The 16178-nt window shown below is 53.8% G+C and overlaps 9 protein-coding genes across 9 annotated transcripts; 5 read left to right on the top strand and 4 right to left on the bottom strand.

The window, feature by feature from the left end:
* Window positions 1-508: 508 nt before the first annotated feature.
* On the bottom strand, window positions 509-2874 carry ATEG_04001 (ARMH3 family protein; the record flags this gene model as incomplete). The annotated part of the gene is made up of 8 exons (XM_001213179.1): window positions 509-1193; window positions 1249-1659; window positions 1707-2041; window positions 2095-2207; window positions 2256-2409; window positions 2465-2545; window positions 2611-2733; window positions 2794-2874. 8 exons carry the CDS (start codon window positions 2872-2874, stop codon window positions 509-511), a joined length of 1983 nt encoding a protein of 660 aa, XP_001213179.1.
* Window positions 2875-3956: 1082 nt separating this feature from the next.
* Window positions 3957-4754, top strand: isa1 (Fe-binding Fe/S cluster assembly protein ISA1; the record flags this gene model as incomplete). The annotated part of the gene is made up of 2 exons (XM_001213178.1): window positions 3957-4653; window positions 4717-4754. The coding sequence occupies 2 exons, from the start codon at window positions 3957-3959 to the stop codon at window positions 4752-4754; spliced, it is 735 nt and encodes a 244-aa protein (XP_001213178.1).
* A 591-nt stretch (window positions 4755-5345) lies between these two features.
* ATEG_03999 (uncharacterized protein) lies at window positions 5346-6176 on the top strand (the record flags this gene model as incomplete). The annotated part of the gene is made up of 1 exon (XM_001213177.1): window positions 5346-6176. The coding sequence occupies one exon, from the start codon at window positions 5346-5348 to the stop codon at window positions 6174-6176; it is 831 nt and encodes a 276-aa protein (XP_001213177.1).
* A 242-nt stretch (window positions 6177-6418) lies between these two features.
* On the bottom strand, window positions 6419-7354 carry ATEG_03998 (v-SNARE protein VTI1; the record flags this gene model as incomplete). The annotated part of the gene is made up of 2 exons (XM_001213176.1): window positions 6419-6624; window positions 6769-7354. The coding sequence occupies 2 exons, from the start codon at window positions 7352-7354 to the stop codon at window positions 6419-6421; spliced, it is 792 nt and encodes a 263-aa protein (XP_001213176.1).
* A 1009-nt stretch (window positions 7355-8363) lies between these two features.
* ATEG_03997 (uncharacterized protein) lies at window positions 8364-10016 on the top strand (the record flags this gene model as incomplete). The annotated part of the gene is made up of 1 exon (XM_001213175.1): window positions 8364-10016. One exon carries the CDS (start codon window positions 8364-8366, stop codon window positions 10014-10016), a length of 1653 nt encoding a protein of 550 aa, XP_001213175.1.
* Window positions 10017-10254: 238 nt separating this feature from the next.
* rvb1 (RuvB family ATP-dependent DNA helicase pontin) lies at window positions 10255-11560 on the bottom strand (the record flags this gene model as incomplete). Its single annotated transcript, XM_001213174.1, has 3 exons — window positions 10255-10716; window positions 10772-11319; window positions 11380-11560. The coding sequence occupies 3 exons, from the start codon at window positions 11558-11560 to the stop codon at window positions 10255-10257; spliced, it is 1191 nt and encodes a 396-aa protein (XP_001213174.1).
* Window positions 11561-12210: 650 nt separating this feature from the next.
* ATEG_03995 (mitochondrial 54S ribosomal protein bL28m) lies at window positions 12211-12849 on the top strand (the record flags this gene model as incomplete). Its single annotated transcript, XM_001213173.1, has 1 exon — window positions 12211-12849. One exon carries the CDS (start codon window positions 12211-12213, stop codon window positions 12847-12849), a length of 639 nt encoding a protein of 212 aa, XP_001213173.1.
* A 593-nt stretch (window positions 12850-13442) lies between these two features.
* ATEG_03994 (putative alpha-1,6-mannosyltransferase subunit) lies at window positions 13443-14396 on the top strand (the record flags this gene model as incomplete). The annotated part of the gene is made up of 2 exons (XM_001213172.1): window positions 13443-13731; window positions 13786-14396. The coding sequence occupies 2 exons, from the start codon at window positions 13443-13445 to the stop codon at window positions 14394-14396; spliced, it is 900 nt and encodes a 299-aa protein (XP_001213172.1).
* Window positions 14397-15015: 619 nt separating this feature from the next.
* On the bottom strand, window positions 15016-16083 carry ATEG_03993 (trans-2-enoyl-CoA reductase (NADPH) TSC13; the record flags this gene model as incomplete). Its single annotated transcript, XM_001213171.1, has 3 exons — window positions 15016-15698; window positions 15761-15976; window positions 16044-16083. 3 exons carry the CDS (start codon window positions 16081-16083, stop codon window positions 15016-15018), a joined length of 939 nt encoding a protein of 312 aa, XP_001213171.1.
* Between the last annotated feature and the right edge of the window lie 95 nt (window positions 16084-16178).

Raw genomic sequence — 16178 nt, 5'->3', positions numbered from 1 at the left:
CCAGTCCACCAACCGTCTCCGTGAGGAGCTTTCCAAGTTCACGCTGTGGCTGAGCAAAAACTCCGCCGAGTACTTTGCCACTCGGTACCAGACCGCAAGCAACGAGTACATCGAGAAGTCCCGTGGCGTTGCCAATCCGACCCCGGGAACTGCGACATCGCGTCTAGTTTGAGACCGGACACGGCGGGGACGTTCTGATTTCGTTTCATCCAGGTGTTTAGTATTAATTAGCTGCGATGCGCCGGTAGGGATACGGGTTCTTTTGCGGATTTACGGCGAACGATGGGTCCAATCTGTAACATTAGAGGATTGCTAGTTTTATGGACAGAATGATTCTTTCTTTTGCGCGCGATTTCATGAAAACACGTGCGGACGAGCACCTTGGAAGTATACAGTAGAAATGCATTTCCACCACCACTATCAACATGTACATTTCTGACAACAGGACAGGAACAACAGCCAGCTGATTCCTATACAAAAGAGGCAACAGTAACACGAAGCAAGGCGCCTACGCAACCAGCTGCCGGCCGTCATCGACTGCACACCGGGCCGCGCGCTTCAACTCCGTCTTCCAGTCCGTCTCGCGCCACCGCGTCCAGGCGCTCAGCCCATCGGGCGGCTGGATGCTCAGCGTCTCGTAGCCCTGCTTGATGATGCGGTGCACCTCGCGCGGACTCAGGTTCTTCTTCAGGTTCGCGGGGACGGGCGCGGGGGAGTCGCCGGCGGCCTGGGGGTTCTGGTCTGGGTTGAAGAGCAGAGTGTAGAAATGGGTGGAGACGGAGATCAGCGTGTCGATGGCGGCGACGTGGATGTCGCTGGTAGTCGGCGCGTGGGGGTCGGGGAGTTTGGATGCGGCCGTGGCGGCGGATGCGGTGGGCTGCGGTTTCAGGGAGTAGACGTCGCGGAACTTGGTGATGATGGGGCCGGTCTCGACGAGCTTGTAGAAGAGGTCGTCGTAGGAGGCTGGGTCGGGGAGGAAGGTGTCGCCGGTGGAGACACAGAGGGCGATCAGGTCGACGAGGGTGGTCGTGAGGGTGTTGATGTGCGGGTGGCAGGACAGGTCGGAGACGTAGGTGGTGAGGAAGCGCATCAGAGAGAGCAGGGTGCGCCAGAGTTCCGACCAGTGGTATGTCAGGCGGATCTTGTTCATGGATAGGTATGTGAGAAGGCGGAGAAGGATTGCGATCGATTGACTGCGTTGGTTAGTCTTCGACGGCCAGGTTTAAGTCAGGGAGGGGATGTCCCTACCTGTAGATGTCGACGTCGAGCCGGCGCCGTAGATTGTGCGTGATGGTATCGATCATGATGTCGAATATGGCGGTGGCTAGGACCCGTTCGCCTGTGACGAGAGGTAGATACGGTTGTCTTTGCCGGCAGAGCCGGACCTTTCTTTTGGTGTCCTCGCTGCAGAGGTGCTTGCACAGGCTCGAGTCTTCGGCGAGAATGCGGAGGGTGAAAAGATTGAGTTCGGCGTAGTGCGCAACTCTCGGAGACCGATAGGCATGCTGTAGGAGGTACGAGGTTATGGAGAGAAAGCTTGCGAAGGGTGACTCTTCATTGTCCTTCTCTGGGGCTGCGGTCAGAAGATGGTAGCCGAAGAGCTTGTTCGCGTTGGCAAAGTCGTACGTCGCCAGAAGGATAGCTGCTTGCTGGGCCGGTCTGATACCGTTAGCAGGGTGGACTCTCGACGTCAGGGATAGTCATACAGTGTCGCGAATATCTCTTTGGCCTCGTCCGCGGTAGGTGGAGTGGCTTTTTCCCGTTTACTAGGGTTGAACACACCCAGTCCAAAGAAGATCAAAGTACTGATCAGGGTCCAGCCCTCGGGGGAATCATCCTGTACAGCCACATAGCCGTTTCTAAGGGCAGCGCACGACAGGCCCACAGCCTTGACAATCTTCTGGATGCTCGACTCGTTGACAAAGTCATCCAGACGCAGCTGATATGGGTTCTGAAACTCAAACTTGTTGTAGTTTGCTAGGAGGCCCAGGAGAAGAAAAGGCTCAAAGACCTGCATGGGAGTCTCTGACTCGTGGACGAACTGGACAGATGGTCAGCTGGGGGCAGCCTCTGCAGGGTAAGTTGGTTGCCGACCTTCATGAGGGAAGGGAACAAGTCGCGATGAGTGAAGTACGAGACAAGACTAGTCTTGTATGCCCCGCTGGTCATTGCGATAGCTGCTCTAATCGCCTTGACTCGGAGATCGACTAAAGCCAGTTAATACTGCGTGACAGTATAGTCTTTTGATTACTCACCACTGCTACCGTTGCGAATGGTACCATCCAACATGGTGACAAATTGGGACATGACCTGGTCGACATTGTCGAGACCCGCAAGGACTGTGATGACATCCGAGCTGGGGTTAGTGTACTTTTTCTTCAGTACACAGGCCAGAAAAACCGTCAGGGTCTAGGATACTATTCAGTCATTGATCATGATAGACAGTTGTCAGGTCACGACTTACCTCCAGGGCGTACGAGTCTACCGGGCTGGAGCCTGAGGCAGCTTCGCGGATTGCCCGCGCAAAGAGTTGCTGCGTTTGGACCTAGCGACTGAAGTCAGTATAGGTTCGGAGTAGGCAATGTTATAGCCCAGCATGAGGGAAACAACCTGCAAGTTGAGGGTGTCATCGGGACTAATCTTGTCGAGTACGGAATTGAGCTGGCCACGATCCGGCGGCAACAGAAAGAATTCCCTCCAAAAGCCCTCGGAGGGTTCTGAATAATCGGAGGTCTAACAGGAGATCAGAAATTGAAGCGATCGGGATGGGGAATTTGGAGGGAGGCGGGATACCTGGAAGAGGTTCTCGTATAGTTGAACGATCTTCGGCTTGAAGGTTTCAGGTCTACTTTGCTGGGTTAAAGGGGACTCCATGATGACAACATGGGATCATCGTTCGCTGCCGCTCACAGGAAGAAGAGAAACCAATTCCAGGGGCGATGGAGGGGGGAGGAATACGGAGGGGAGAGGATGGGAATTGATCGATGGTTTCTTTATTCTTCTTGTCCTCATTGACACCACGTCGTCGTATTCGGCCTTTTTGCTGCCTGTTTGGGCGAGGAACCCACACCAGCCACGCAACGCCATGGCGCATGAGCCACATTTTATTAAACGGGCCGCGGGTTCGTCGCTAATCGTACATATACAATAGATCCTTGAATCAGGTTTATAATAATAGGTAGTCATATAGTAAATAACATCTACGAGTATATACTGGTTGTTCCTAGATAAATTATACAACCTGGACTGAGGGATAGTGTAGTGCCTTCACTAAGACAGACCATGTGGAGATATATATTATCTCTGCACGCCATGCTTCATATGTATGACATAATGCTCAGGGGTACCGACGCCAGGTACTGAGGTACCTTACTAGTATCGCTAGTCAACAATGATATGTTACTCTTACTCAACTACTCCAAAGCATTTCCTCCACGAGTACCTAGGTTAGGTACCTAGTAGTGTCGCAATAAGTAACTACCGTACGCTCCGACTGCTGATAAATCAGACGAGAACCTTGATGAGGTATTAGTCATCATTGATATTTCTGCCTCAGGCATCACGAAGAAGAACCGGTCGGAACGATCATGACACCTCTCCAGGCACACGGATGAGTAGTTCCCCGCCAGTGAAAAGCTTCTCCATCTCTGGCACGGGATTTCTCAACCAGAAAACGTTGAACATCATCTGATTCCATCTTGTGCTGGACTGTAGTGGCGCCACTTTACAGTTGTGTAGAAACACCTCGACGCTGATTGGCCGGTGGCCCGGGTGACTCTAACCGACCGCCGCCTCAAAAACACCCGCTCAAACTCCCCGACTTCTTCTCTCCATCTTCACCACTACTATCTACTCTACCACCCAAAACCCCCCACGTCCATGGAATCTCTGTCTTTCATCGCGATATTCGAATAGAACTCATCTTCTTCTTCCATTACGATAGATCATTGTCGACCATGTCGTTCTGCAAAGCGACCTTCCAGTCTCCGGTGACATCATCCGCCACGATGCTGCGCTGTGTCCGGAGTCTTCCCACCACTCGTTCCACGCCGTCCCTTCGTCTATTCTCTTCATACGGAAATGCACACCGCTCGTCCAAGCGTGACATGCAGACGGCCACCGCATATCGCCCCCATACCTTGCCGACGTCGTTCCCTCCGCCTCGCAGCCCTGGATCCTCCGACACTTCCATCTCCGCCGAGTTCCCTTCCCTCTGGGAATCCCCCTCTCAGCAAGCTCCTAAGAAGCAAGAGGCTTCTTCCAATGTCAGTCTCCGGGAAGGCGAGGCGCAGAAGTCGAAACCCGTCAGCTCCGCCTCGACGGCGGCAAAGCCCGCGGAAAAGCCCCGGAGGAAGCTTCGTCCCCGGAAGGCGGCCATGAAGCTGACTCCAGTTGCCGTCGAGCAGCTCCGAAAGCTGCTGTCCCAACCCGAGCCCAAGATGATCCGGGTTGGCGTGAAGAACCGTGGCTGCTCTGGCCTTGCCTACCATCTGGAATACGTCGAGAAGCCGGGGATGTTCGACGAGGTTGTGGAGCAGGACGGAGTGAAGGTGCTGATTGACAGCAAGGCACTATTCAGCATCATTGGCAGTGAAATGGACTGGCAAGAGGACAAGCTGAGCCGGAGATTCGTTTTCCGAAACCCCAATATCAGTAAGTTTCCCGCCGTATGACTGGCCCCTCAGGAAATGGCATTACTAACGTGATTGTTTACAGAGGAACAATGCGGATGCGGCGAATCGTTCATGGTCTAGCCGATTGTACTGTACTATGTTTCTTTTTATTTGTCGGAGTCGCATACCAGGCATTCGGACGGCGTTCTCGAGTAACTTGTCTTTTGGGGTTTGATTTTTCTATGCGCCATTGCCGATACACCTTTGATTCCCGGGCTATGAGCCCACTCCGCGATACATTCTTTTCAGGTCTTCTTTGTCGCACATATTCCGGGGATGGCTGTCCGTTCCCATAGAGCTGCGCTTCCGTCAGCCCGGTTAGCGCTATCATGATACCAGAATAATAAATTTTGTGACGAACAATTGCTGTTTCCTTGATTATTTTCGCAAATCAATTCCTCGTAGTCCGGATGTAATTTTCCGCCACGATCGCAACTCCTGTCCTACCGTCCCAATACTTCATAATAAGCAATGATAATGTAAAGCATTCAGAGCACACCAAAACGCAGTTCTATCGATACATGAACCATGGAAATTGAATTCGTCCTTATGCCGTTGTGGCTAGATACATCACGTGGCTGAGATCGGAGACCAGCTAGTATGACGCTTCCGCCTTATCGACCGACCCCGACCCCAACATCTCTCTCCAAGTCCTCCTCATCATCCGGGATCATGTCCGCTTCCAAGTTCCTCGCCCCGGATGATATCCTCAGGGACGAGGAACCTCCCGCTCAGGAGCCTCTCCTTCTCACCATCCGCTTCTCCGCGTCGATCCCCGACCTCCCCCTCGATGTCTTATCTCCAGACACCACCACCGCAGCAGGTGTCAAGCAATTGATTCGCACTCGTCTGCCGCCCGATCTCTCCTCGCACCGACTCCGTCTCATCTACGCTGGCCGTGGACTCGAAGACTCCGTCGCGCTCTCCGTGTCGCTCAAACTCCCTCCGTCGCCTACCCGATCGCCCATCCCCGCCGACAGCGATGCCACGGACACCCCCAAGGCAAAAGATAAGGGCAAGGCCCCCGTGCGGGAGGCTCCACGCCTGTACATCCACTGCTCAATCGGCGACATCGTCCTCTCCGCCGCAGACCTAGAGGCCGAGGCCGCGGTCGCCTCCACCATCACCCAACAGCAAGCGGACGCAGACGACGAGTCGCACGCGCCGAAGATGACCGGCGCCAGCTCGCACCCCGCAGAGCCCTCTACCACGACGCCCGCGCCGCGCGGCTTCGACCGCCTCCTCTCGGCCGGGTTCACACCCGCCGAAGTGTCGGCGCTGCGGTCCCAGTTCCTGGCCATTCAGTCTGTGTCGCGCACCCCGGGACACGATGCCCACGGGGCGCGGAGCTGCGCGAGCTCGAGGACCGCTGGATGGACGAGGGGTCGTCGGCTATGGCGGCAGGCGTGGGTGGGGGCGGTGCGTCCCGGTGGTGACGGGAGCCCCGTCGTTTGCGGACGACGACGGCGGGTTTGGCTCGGGCTCTCGCGGTGCGATGGATGATATGCTCTGGGGTGCAGTGATGGGCTTCTTCTGGCCGGTGGGGTGTGCGATGTGGCTTCGCCGCGAGGAGGGGGTTTGGAGCTGGCGGAAGGGGCTGGCGGTTTTTGTGGGCGTCGTGGTGAATGTTGCATTTGGGGCGATGCGGATTATGAATTAAGGATTGGTGTCTGAGATGTTGCGTTCTGCGTGCTTTACTTGTTTTGGATTATAGTGTTATGATACTTATGATACCCCGGTCAAATTTAAGATGGTGCATTCGTTCGAAATGACAGGTTTATGAGGACCATGTCTAGGTCGTGCTTGCAGGAATAAATCTTATCATACAACATTCCAGGGGTGTCTGCCCCGATCGCGAAATCAGCGGTAATATGTCGTGAGAAAAAAGGAATAGGAAAGGCAACATAAACTCCCATCAACGCCTGCTCGACCGAACGCTCAATGGAACTTGCTGTAGATAACGCCGACAATCAACAGAATCAGCACGGTGATGATCGCAATGGAGATCATCCGATTCGTAGCCATCCTGTTACGGGTTCGGCGGTCAGCAAAAACGGGTTCCACGATCCACGGACAGGAAGGAGCCAGTACCTACGGGCCATGCCCCGCAATGTCTTAATACTCGTATCCACGTAGCCTTCGCTCTGCTGCAGACCCGAGCGGGCGTGCTCAATCGTCTCCCGCTGCTGGTACAGATCGGCCAGGGTGTTGCGCCCGATGTCCTCGGTTTCGAGAGCAATGCGCTGGCTCTCCTGGAGCCGGGCGGAGCTGCGCTCCAGCCGGTCCGTGCCGGACAGCAGCTGCTGGCGCTGTTCGAGGTGCGCATCCTGCGGGTCGTCGGTGTAGCGGTCTCCGAATAGCGCACGGCGGTCGTCGGAGAGCGACTTGAGCTTGCGTTTGGCCTCGTCGATGTCCGTGGAGTAGTTGCGGAAGCGGGCGTTGACTTTCGACCGCGCGGCTGACGGGATGTTCTGCTTCTCCATGCGCATCTGGTCGAGCAGCTCGGTGGCCTCGTCGAGGGCGCGCTCCGCCTGGCGGATGGCGGACTTGCGCTCCTCCCCGCCGCTCGACTCGGAGATCTGGTCCAGCTTCTGGTTGAGGTCGGCCTGGACGAGCTTGAGCTCGGTCTCGTAGCTGCTGAACAGCTCGGAGCCGGCGTCGGTGTCTAACGGGTTCGACATGATGGTGGGAGGGGTGTTGTAGATGCCCAGCAGAGGAGGTGTGGTGGTGGTGGTAGGGTGGTTGGCCTCTAGGCTGCTGGTTTCTCGGACGGCGTCAGGCTCACGTGATACCGAGGGCTAGCCGGAATAAGTAATCTACTTTGAGCCAGGTGATCGTTTTTATATAGTTAACAGCAGTAGGTAACTAAGCTATCAGGTACCTAGTAACTATAAAATATGAATCCCAAGGCCTCTCGATTAAGCAGTCCAGGGACGACGCTGATGATGGATCTTCGTTGTTATCATGAAGGACGGCGGACCCAGTATGTCCCCACAGGTTAATGATGGTGTCTCAGATTGGTGTCCTTTATCTCCCTCTTCTACCCATTCTGGTGGATGATGTGAATAGGGGAAGGAGCTTAGAGATATCCTTCCTCATAGCTACTTCGGTCGGGAGGTGTATAAGATACATGTGGTAGTGATCGCATACAATATTATCGCATATAAGCAAGGGAAGCTGCATACGTCATGGCCGACAATTGGTGTTTTACCCCGGATTCCTCTTCTTCGCTGCGCCTCCCCTTGTATCACTCCCGAACTATATTCGTCTCTGGGCTCCGTCTGCCGAGAGTGACCATACTACCTAGGTTCCCTACTATTCCAATGCTGGACAACCGACCTACCTAGTCAATTGGTGCCCCCTTCTCCTGATATCTCCGATTGAGGGGTCCTGCGTTGCTGACTCAGTCATCTGATCTGGTCAGCAGAGAACCAGACCTACGCAAATCCTGATGGTCAGCAACTGGGAAGTTCCTGGATCTTTCTTCCTTTTCTTGCACAGCCATCTATGGCCGTTTTGAACAGTCGCAAGTGTCTCTGCTGGAGCTGATAGAAGGGCGAGACGTCCGTTATCGTACTTCATGGGCTGTTCAAGCTCCTCGGAGTCCTGAAAGAAAGCACTTGACCCTCTCTTCAGTTTGGTGGATCTTTCCTACTAGATGGCCGAATTGACCGTCTCACTTCTGCTCCCATGCCGGTCCTCCAGCCCGAACGTATTGCCATCATCGGAGGTGGTTTTACAGGAACCACCTGTTTCTGGGCTCTTCAAAACAGTGCTCATGACGTCCATCTATTCGAAGCTTCCTCCGCCTTAGGCGGCCGTATCAAAGAATATTGGCTCGAGGACGGTGGGAACAAGACACTTATAAATACAGAGGCCCCAACTTTCAACGCGGAGACTTCTCGTCAGTGCTCTTATAACCATATACTTGCTACCTCAGAACTGACGATACATCTAGCCAACCTCATATCGCTGCTTCGACATCTTGGAATCTCCACGTCTGCAATTCCTTTCAACTTGAGCACATCAGATGGGACTACCACCTTTGAATGGGGAAGTGGTATTACCATGGGGATCCTTCGCAACCCTCGGGTTCTGTTCAACATAGAAACATATCGCACGCTGGTCGACGTCATATGGTTCAAGTACTTCGGCATAGATGCTCTTTCAGAACATCATTCGTCTAGAAAGCTCGAAAAACTATCTGTATGCCTCAACGCGGATGAATATCTTACAAGCGAGAGATACTCCACCAGCTTTTTCAACCGCTATCTCTCATCCCTGCTTTCAGTGCTCTGGGGGACAAATGCTCTAAAGGCTCTCCCGAAATTTCCCATGAAAGCACTCGTTCGCAGTCTGAACGATCACAAGTTCTTTTGCACATGGCAAACTATACCTCAATGGCGCCGAATTGATACAGGAGTCAGCCAGCTTACCCAAACCATGGCCAAGCTTCTCCCTTCGGAGAATCTGCACCTTCGCACTAGAGTCCAAGAGATACAACGACTGGGAAAGGATAGATATAAAGTGCTGACAGAATATGGCCATGAACTTTGCTTCAATCATATTGTTTTCGCCATCGACGGCCGAGAAACCTTGAAGATTCTCCGTTTGAACGTAGATTCAGACGAGAAGGAGATTCTGCAGGACCTACGCGCGGGCCCAAACATTTCGGTCTTGCACTCCGACTACTCTGCAAGTAGACATGCAGAATATCCTCTGATGCACAATCTAAACTCGTTCATTCCCTTCCACCAGCTTGCACCGGACCTAGATCACTCATGGCCTGCCTGCAACTACATCATGTCTCCCGCGCAATCTCCGAACCACTCAGACCGACGAAACCCTGATTCGGTCTCACTCAGATCGTCGCTCACATATAACGTGAACGCTCTCCAGGACGTCCCGGTTTGTCTATTCGGCCGCGTATTCATAACGATAAACCCGTTTACACCACCACATCCGCGCCTCGTCCACGCGGTCTGGGAGTTCACTGATCTCGAGCCGACCCCTGCAACTCTCCATGTACAGAGTCGCCTTTCATCCATCCAGAACAAGCGCGGATTGAGTTATGGCTGCCGCTGGTCGGGACGCGGTTTCTTAGAGGATTCAGTCAGTGCCGGTCTGGAAATCGCGACTGAGCACTTTGGAGTTCACCTTCCGTTCAAGGTTATCCATCATAAAGATCTCATGGAGGGCTCGACGGAGACATTGCATTTGAGCTTGAGCGATCATTTCATTAGAGCTATACTTAGCTTCATTCGTGCGTACGTTCTGATTTGTGAGATTTGCTGGCTTTTGTTGCGCAAGACTTGGACCAGACCAGTGTCCTCTACTACTTGAATCGACCTGGACACCGGAGATCCCTATGTAAAAGTTCACAGAAGCATCCGCTAGAGTAAAAATTGTTGATATTAACATAAAGCAGCTAGGATGAATCATTTGCCAGGCCATACAAAAACCCATCGTCACACTTCACCAGGTATACGGATTGTTTAGTTTTCCATAAAGTTCCCACTGTCTTCTCTAAACCCAAAACAATTCATAACACCAACCACTCCGTTGACAATGACACCAGTCCTTACAGAAACTTCTCGCCTTCCTGGCTCACAATAGCAGCACTTCTCTTCGCATCCAGGAAGAGATCCTCGCACTCTGCGACGTCGGCCTCTTCAATACCTCCCGGGCGTCCGTTGACGCGCGCCAGAATGCTGGCCGGGGTCAGCAACTGCAGGGCGTAACGCAAACTGACTTTGCTGCCATGTTCCGAGACCTTGTCAAGAGCAGGGTCGGTGATGTTGAGGCCCTCCGTCTTGGCACGCAGGCGGATGATGGTCTTGATCTCGTCGGGGCTGTAGGGGTGAGTGGGGATGATGAGGAGACGGGCGAGGAGGTCAGAAGGGATGCCGTGGGCGGCGCTGACGTCGTCAGTGCCACGGATGACGGTGTGGCCGCGGTTGGAAGCCAGGATGACAATCGGCGAGATACTGGACTCAAGGGCCCGGTTCAGATATGTGAAGCATTCGAGATCCAGCATGTGGACCTAACGTTGACGTTAGTTGTTGGACTGAGGAGGTGTGAAAAGGAGAAAACCATACCTCGTCAATGAAGAGAACACCGGGGACAAGCTCCGCGACGCCCTGGTCGATGTAGCGGTTGACCACCTTGTTGATCTCCTGGCGCAGCTTGTCCGTGATTTCCGTCTTCTTGGGCTTCATCAATTGCCCCATCATGCTCATCACATCCTGTCCGCCTTGTGGCCGGGCGTTGGCCATATCCAAATCATGTAGCGTCACGTCTTGCACGATCTCCTTCTTTTTGTGGACCTCGCCCTTTGGCACGGGGACATATTCCTCTGCCTCAAGATCGAATTCGGTGGCATAGGCATCGGACCGTCCCACTCGCTTGCACGCTCCAGTGTTCGCTTCGATGTAGATCACGTCTCCGACAGTAACTCGCTCCTTTTGGATGGCCTCGTAGATGCTGGGGTCAAGCCGCAGCTTCTTAGTACCCTTTGCGGACTTCAGTCCGATAATGAGATGGCTAATCGTCCGTCCGTAGCTTCCCAGAGGGTTTTCGGTCTCTTCGGGCGTCAGCTCCGTCACTTCTCCTTCGTAGACTTCCTTCGTTTCGCGCACACGAAGACCTAGTGACTCGTCAGCTCCAAAATATACTCAGGTCAATGATTCGGTTTCTCATTGCGCACCAATCGCCCTCCGGAAGTTCTCCATCAGCGCCTCAGTCTTCTTGACTTCGGCAGAGTAGATCTCACTGCCGACGATCGGACAGAAGGGGACCTTTGTTCCCAGCTCCTGGGACACAGCAAGGGCCAGGGCCGTCTTTCCAGTACCAGGGCCACCGGCCAAGAGAACAGCACGGCCAGCCATCTTTTTCGCTTTGATCAGATCCACTACGACACCGCAGGCCTGTCAAGGAGAAGTCCAGTCAGATACTATCGTCTCCATCACAACAGGTGGAGGGGAAAGATCGCATACCTCACGAGCGGCCGCCTGACCGATGAAGCCATCGCCAGAAGCTTCGGCAGTGCCATCAGCGCGCAGACCCAGACCCTTGATATGCGTGTGCGCGGCTGTCCGGTTCTCGCGCGAATTGCCCTTCACTTCACTGATCTGGACCATGGTGAAGGGATTGCGACCTCACTTGGAAGGCCTTTGTAGCGACGGTAACTGGAATTGGACGGGGAAGGAATAGAAAGACACGAAAGTGTGCAATCCCACAAGAACACAGACTCGGAGTAGGCACCTGAAGAGGACTGGAAGGATGTAATCGCGATGGATGGATGCTTCTGGCCGAAATTCGAGCGCGCAGCTCCAGGGCTCTGGATCAATGAGAGTGGTCCGTTGCCAAGGCGGTCAGCCCAACCCCCAAATTCTTTCCACCACCACTTTCCGGCCCATCCAAACGCAGCGGATTCACGCAGGCGGTTTGCTCTTTGCTCTTTGTCGACACCACTCCAATCCTTTTCTTCTCGACCCCCGGTGATGGTCGGTATTTTGTCGGCTTCCTGATCATCACAATGGCGGCCCTGCAGAGTCGATCGACCATGTCGCTCCCTTTTTCTCTCTCGGCGGCATTTCGCAACCTTTCCCTGTCCTCCTCGAAACGCGCCTTCTCGACGACATTGCCTACGCAGAAGACGAAAACATTACCAGACTACATCCCGCCTTATCCCTACGGCCCGAACTATGTCTACAAGCAGTCCAACACGGGTCTCTACGGAGGTGTCATGATCCAATTCGGAAACAAGATCTCTAAGGGAAGAAACGAGGGGAAAACCCGCCGCATGTGGAAGCCGAACGTGCGCCGGAAGAAGCTCTACAGCGAAGCTCTCGGCGAAGATCTGTACATCAAGGTCACGCGGAAGGCGTTGCGGACGATCCGGAAGGCCGGCGGCCTCGACAACTACCTGTTGGATGATCGGCCGGGGCGCATTAAGGAGCTGGGGATTTTCGGATGGGAGTTGAGATGGCGAGTGATGCAGACGCCCAAGATTCAGGAGCAGTTCCGACAAGAACGGAAGCGCCTCGGCCTTCCTGAACCGCTGTCGTTCGAAGAGTTTGTGAAGCAGAAGGAGGCCGAGCTGAAGGAGAAGGCCGTCGATGAGACCAATATCAAGGAGGTCACGAAGCCGATTTTCAACGAAAAGCTCTACTGAGGGCAAGGGAACTAGATTAGGGGGGTTTGCTGGTGAAATATGCGCAGGGCGGGTGGTCTGTTCTGGTCTGCGGCGACCAGATGAATGAGGCGTCTGTATTACTATTTAGACTCTGGTCCATTTCCGACTCATATCGAGGACTCGGAGATGCCATCTGTTCTAGCCTTATTATGTCTGTTACTTTTCCTGTTTGCATGATAGCTCTTCGGTGTATTTATACTTGTCAATACTATTTGGATTGAATCGACAGTTGCGGTCCGCATACGATACTTTTACAACCCCTTACAACACCCACCCATGGACGATCATCATGACGTGGTTATGTCTCAAGGAATATGTAAACGAGAGCATTTGCATTCAGATACATGGATATGACTTCAAGTTGGATCTGGATACACCGGGCTATCGATGATCCGCGGTTAATTTCCGGATCCGGCAGAATCACCTTGTTCCTGAGAATCATTTCCATACGACGCTGTGATCTTCTCCTGTCCCGCGGAAGAGATCCTCCTTTTCTCTTGATCATGCTCTAATCGACTGCGACTGCATCTCCTACACACACCTCACGCTAAACCGACTGCGCGGGCCGCATCATGCAGTTCGCTTTACCTCCGCGGAGGAATCTCCACGCTCCCTACTCGGGAGCTCCCCGGTTTACGTTTCAGCGCAAGAGACACCTCAAAGCCGCCGCCATCCTTGGACTCTCTCTTCTCGCGGTCTTCTTTCTTCTGTCACAGCTCTTTTACTCCAGCACAGGAACGACAGCCGTACCGGTCGGGACACCGAGCGTCGTTATAGTCACTGTTCTAGACCGGGCGTTGTGGAGTGACGACTATATCCAGAAAATCATCAAGAACAGAGAAGACTATGCCAAACGACACGGTAAGTCGAGTCGCATAAGACAGCACGGCCAATCGCCTCTAACCACTCTCGCAGGCTACACCAACTTCTTCGCAAACTGGTCGGACTATGAACCCTCGCTGGAGGGTGCCCCCCGAAGCTGGGGTGTGGTGCCCGCCGTCCGCCATGCGATGGCATCGCATCCCTATTCGAAGTATTTCTTTCACCTCGACGCGCATGCGCTCATCATGAACCCTAACAAACCGCTGGAGTCGCATCTTCTCGCCAAGAGCCAGCTCGAGTCGCTGATGCTCAGGGAGGTGTCGGTGGTCCCGCCAGACAGCATCATCAAGACGTTTGCGCATCTCAAACCTGAGGATATCGACTTGATCATATCTACCGACAAGGAGGACCTGGCTTCCGGAAGCTTCGTGCTCAAGCAAGGCGAATTCGCCCGGTTTTTTCTCGATATCTGGTTTGACCCGCTTTATCGCCAGTATAACTTTGCAAAGGCGGAGATTCATGCTTTGGTAAGTGACCTTTGGGTGGTTATTCCTCGTACCCGCAATGCACACATGCTGCAGAGACTGACTGCGCCTTTCAGGACCACATTGTTCAATGGCATCCTACGGTGCTTGCCCGGCTGGCACTGGTTCCTCAACGGGTCATCAACGCTTACAGCAAAGACTCCACGGGAGCCAGCCTAGACGGGACGTATAAGGAAGGAGACCTTCTGATTCACTTCTTTGGCTGCGACAAGGACCCCAAGCGCAGCTGTGAGAAGGAGATGGACCCGTATTACAATTTGTGGGCCAAGAAATTGAAGAACGATTGAATTGGCGTCTTTGGCGCTTTCCCTCCCGATATTAAGAATGTGAGACGAGGCCGTCTGCTTACTGGCGTTTTGTGCTGGATTCTAGGTTTCATCGGTGACGTGTTTTGTGACCTCTATTGTCCTGGTGTTCTGGGTGTAGGATCTCGTATATCCTGTGTAGCGTTCGTGCTATCTACCGACATCTGATATGCAACAATATTACCATTATTATCTGAGTAATTTTGAGACGACATAATACGATCATGATAACGACACTTCGAGAATGAGGACTGAGGTATCTTCAGAATCGTCAATCGTCCAAATCATGGATCTATCTGGTTTACAACTGGAAAGACAGCGCCACATTCGTGGCTGACTCGCCGGCCTGACTTGCCAGGAAGCCCCGTCGTGAACGGTCAGATGTCAAAAGCTTGACACAGAAAAAAAACGCATCGTGTACATCCGGAGGACAGTCATCGCACGTACATATGGAATTCTGACACGTTCCACATCTAGATGATTCCAGGAAGCATGGCAAACCGCTTGCGCTTGTACTTGTCCGGGAATTCCTTGCGGTAGCGGCGCTCCTTCTTCAGGGCCCAGCTTGCCATCTGGGCGCCGCCAACGGTGATAAAGAACAGCACGCTCCAGCTCAGCCCACTGACCAGGTAAACGCCGACCCAAGCGGTGATCTCAAACAGATAGTTGGGGCAGGTGACAACGCTGAACCCAAAGCCGGACGGGATACCCCGGTCGGTGGAACCGGGGCGGCGCAGGTTGCGCAGGACCAAGTGGGAGTTTAAGTTCGCCAATTCACCGAACACGAACAAAGCCAGGCCGGTGTAGAGGAGGGCGGGGTTGGGCTGAGTGGTGGCGGAGGCAGCGTCTGGACGGAAGACCCAGTAGGCGATGTTGAAACCGGCGAGAACCCAGTAGTGGGCGCTGTTCTTGAAGATGTTGCGGGCGGGCATGGTCGCATTGCTGAACCGATGGATGAAGACGGTTTCAAGCTCCCGCTTGGCGAAGTGGATGGTCAGCAGCGCGCAGACGAGGAGCTGGAGGTCCGAAGGGTCCGGGAGGGGTTGGTCGAAATTATAATAGAGGTAAGGACGGAGAGGGAACAGGAACAATGCAGGGATGATCAGAGGTCCCAGGTACTCGATGATGAAGACGGTGCGCCATGCGATCTGAGGGCCTGTCACGGAATGGGGTCAGCGGGTTGATGCGATTGATCCTACACGGGAGATCGCTCTGTACCGAGATCCTTCACATGAACGACACTCTTGTCCTTGAGGCCGGTGGCATCGACAGTGGCAGATGTCGCGTTGGGAACTACGGTTCGATCGCTGCCTTTGGTGATCCTCAGGCGATGGATGGAGGAGCCGGATGCCTCGGCGAGCTTGCGATAAATTTCGTCCGCGGAAGCATTGGGAGCAACCTGCACTTCCTTGGGAAGATTCCTGATGGGTTTTCCTGATGCAACGAGATGTGAGCATTAGGCTCCCGCGGAGACCTTTGAGCAAGATGCGGTGGTACATACCTCGTGGTTCGACAACCAAGGTGATGGTTGAGGTCGCCATTGCAACAGAGGCGGGACGACAACCACTGTTCTTTGTGGGGAATGGGTGCGAGATGAATGTCTCAACAGGGGATTGATCCAAGAACCACCGGGAGT

Source organism: Aspergillus terreus, genomic scaffold (assembly GCF_000149615.1).
Source record: "Aspergillus terreus NIH2624 scaffold_5 genomic scaffold, whole genome shotgun sequence".
In the NCBI taxonomy this organism is placed as follows: Eukaryota; Fungi; Ascomycota; class Eurotiomycetes; order Eurotiales; family Aspergillaceae; genus Aspergillus; species Aspergillus terreus.
The sequence above is the reverse complement of the archived record's forward strand: the minus strand, read 5'-3'. Positions and strand labels throughout refer to the sequence as shown.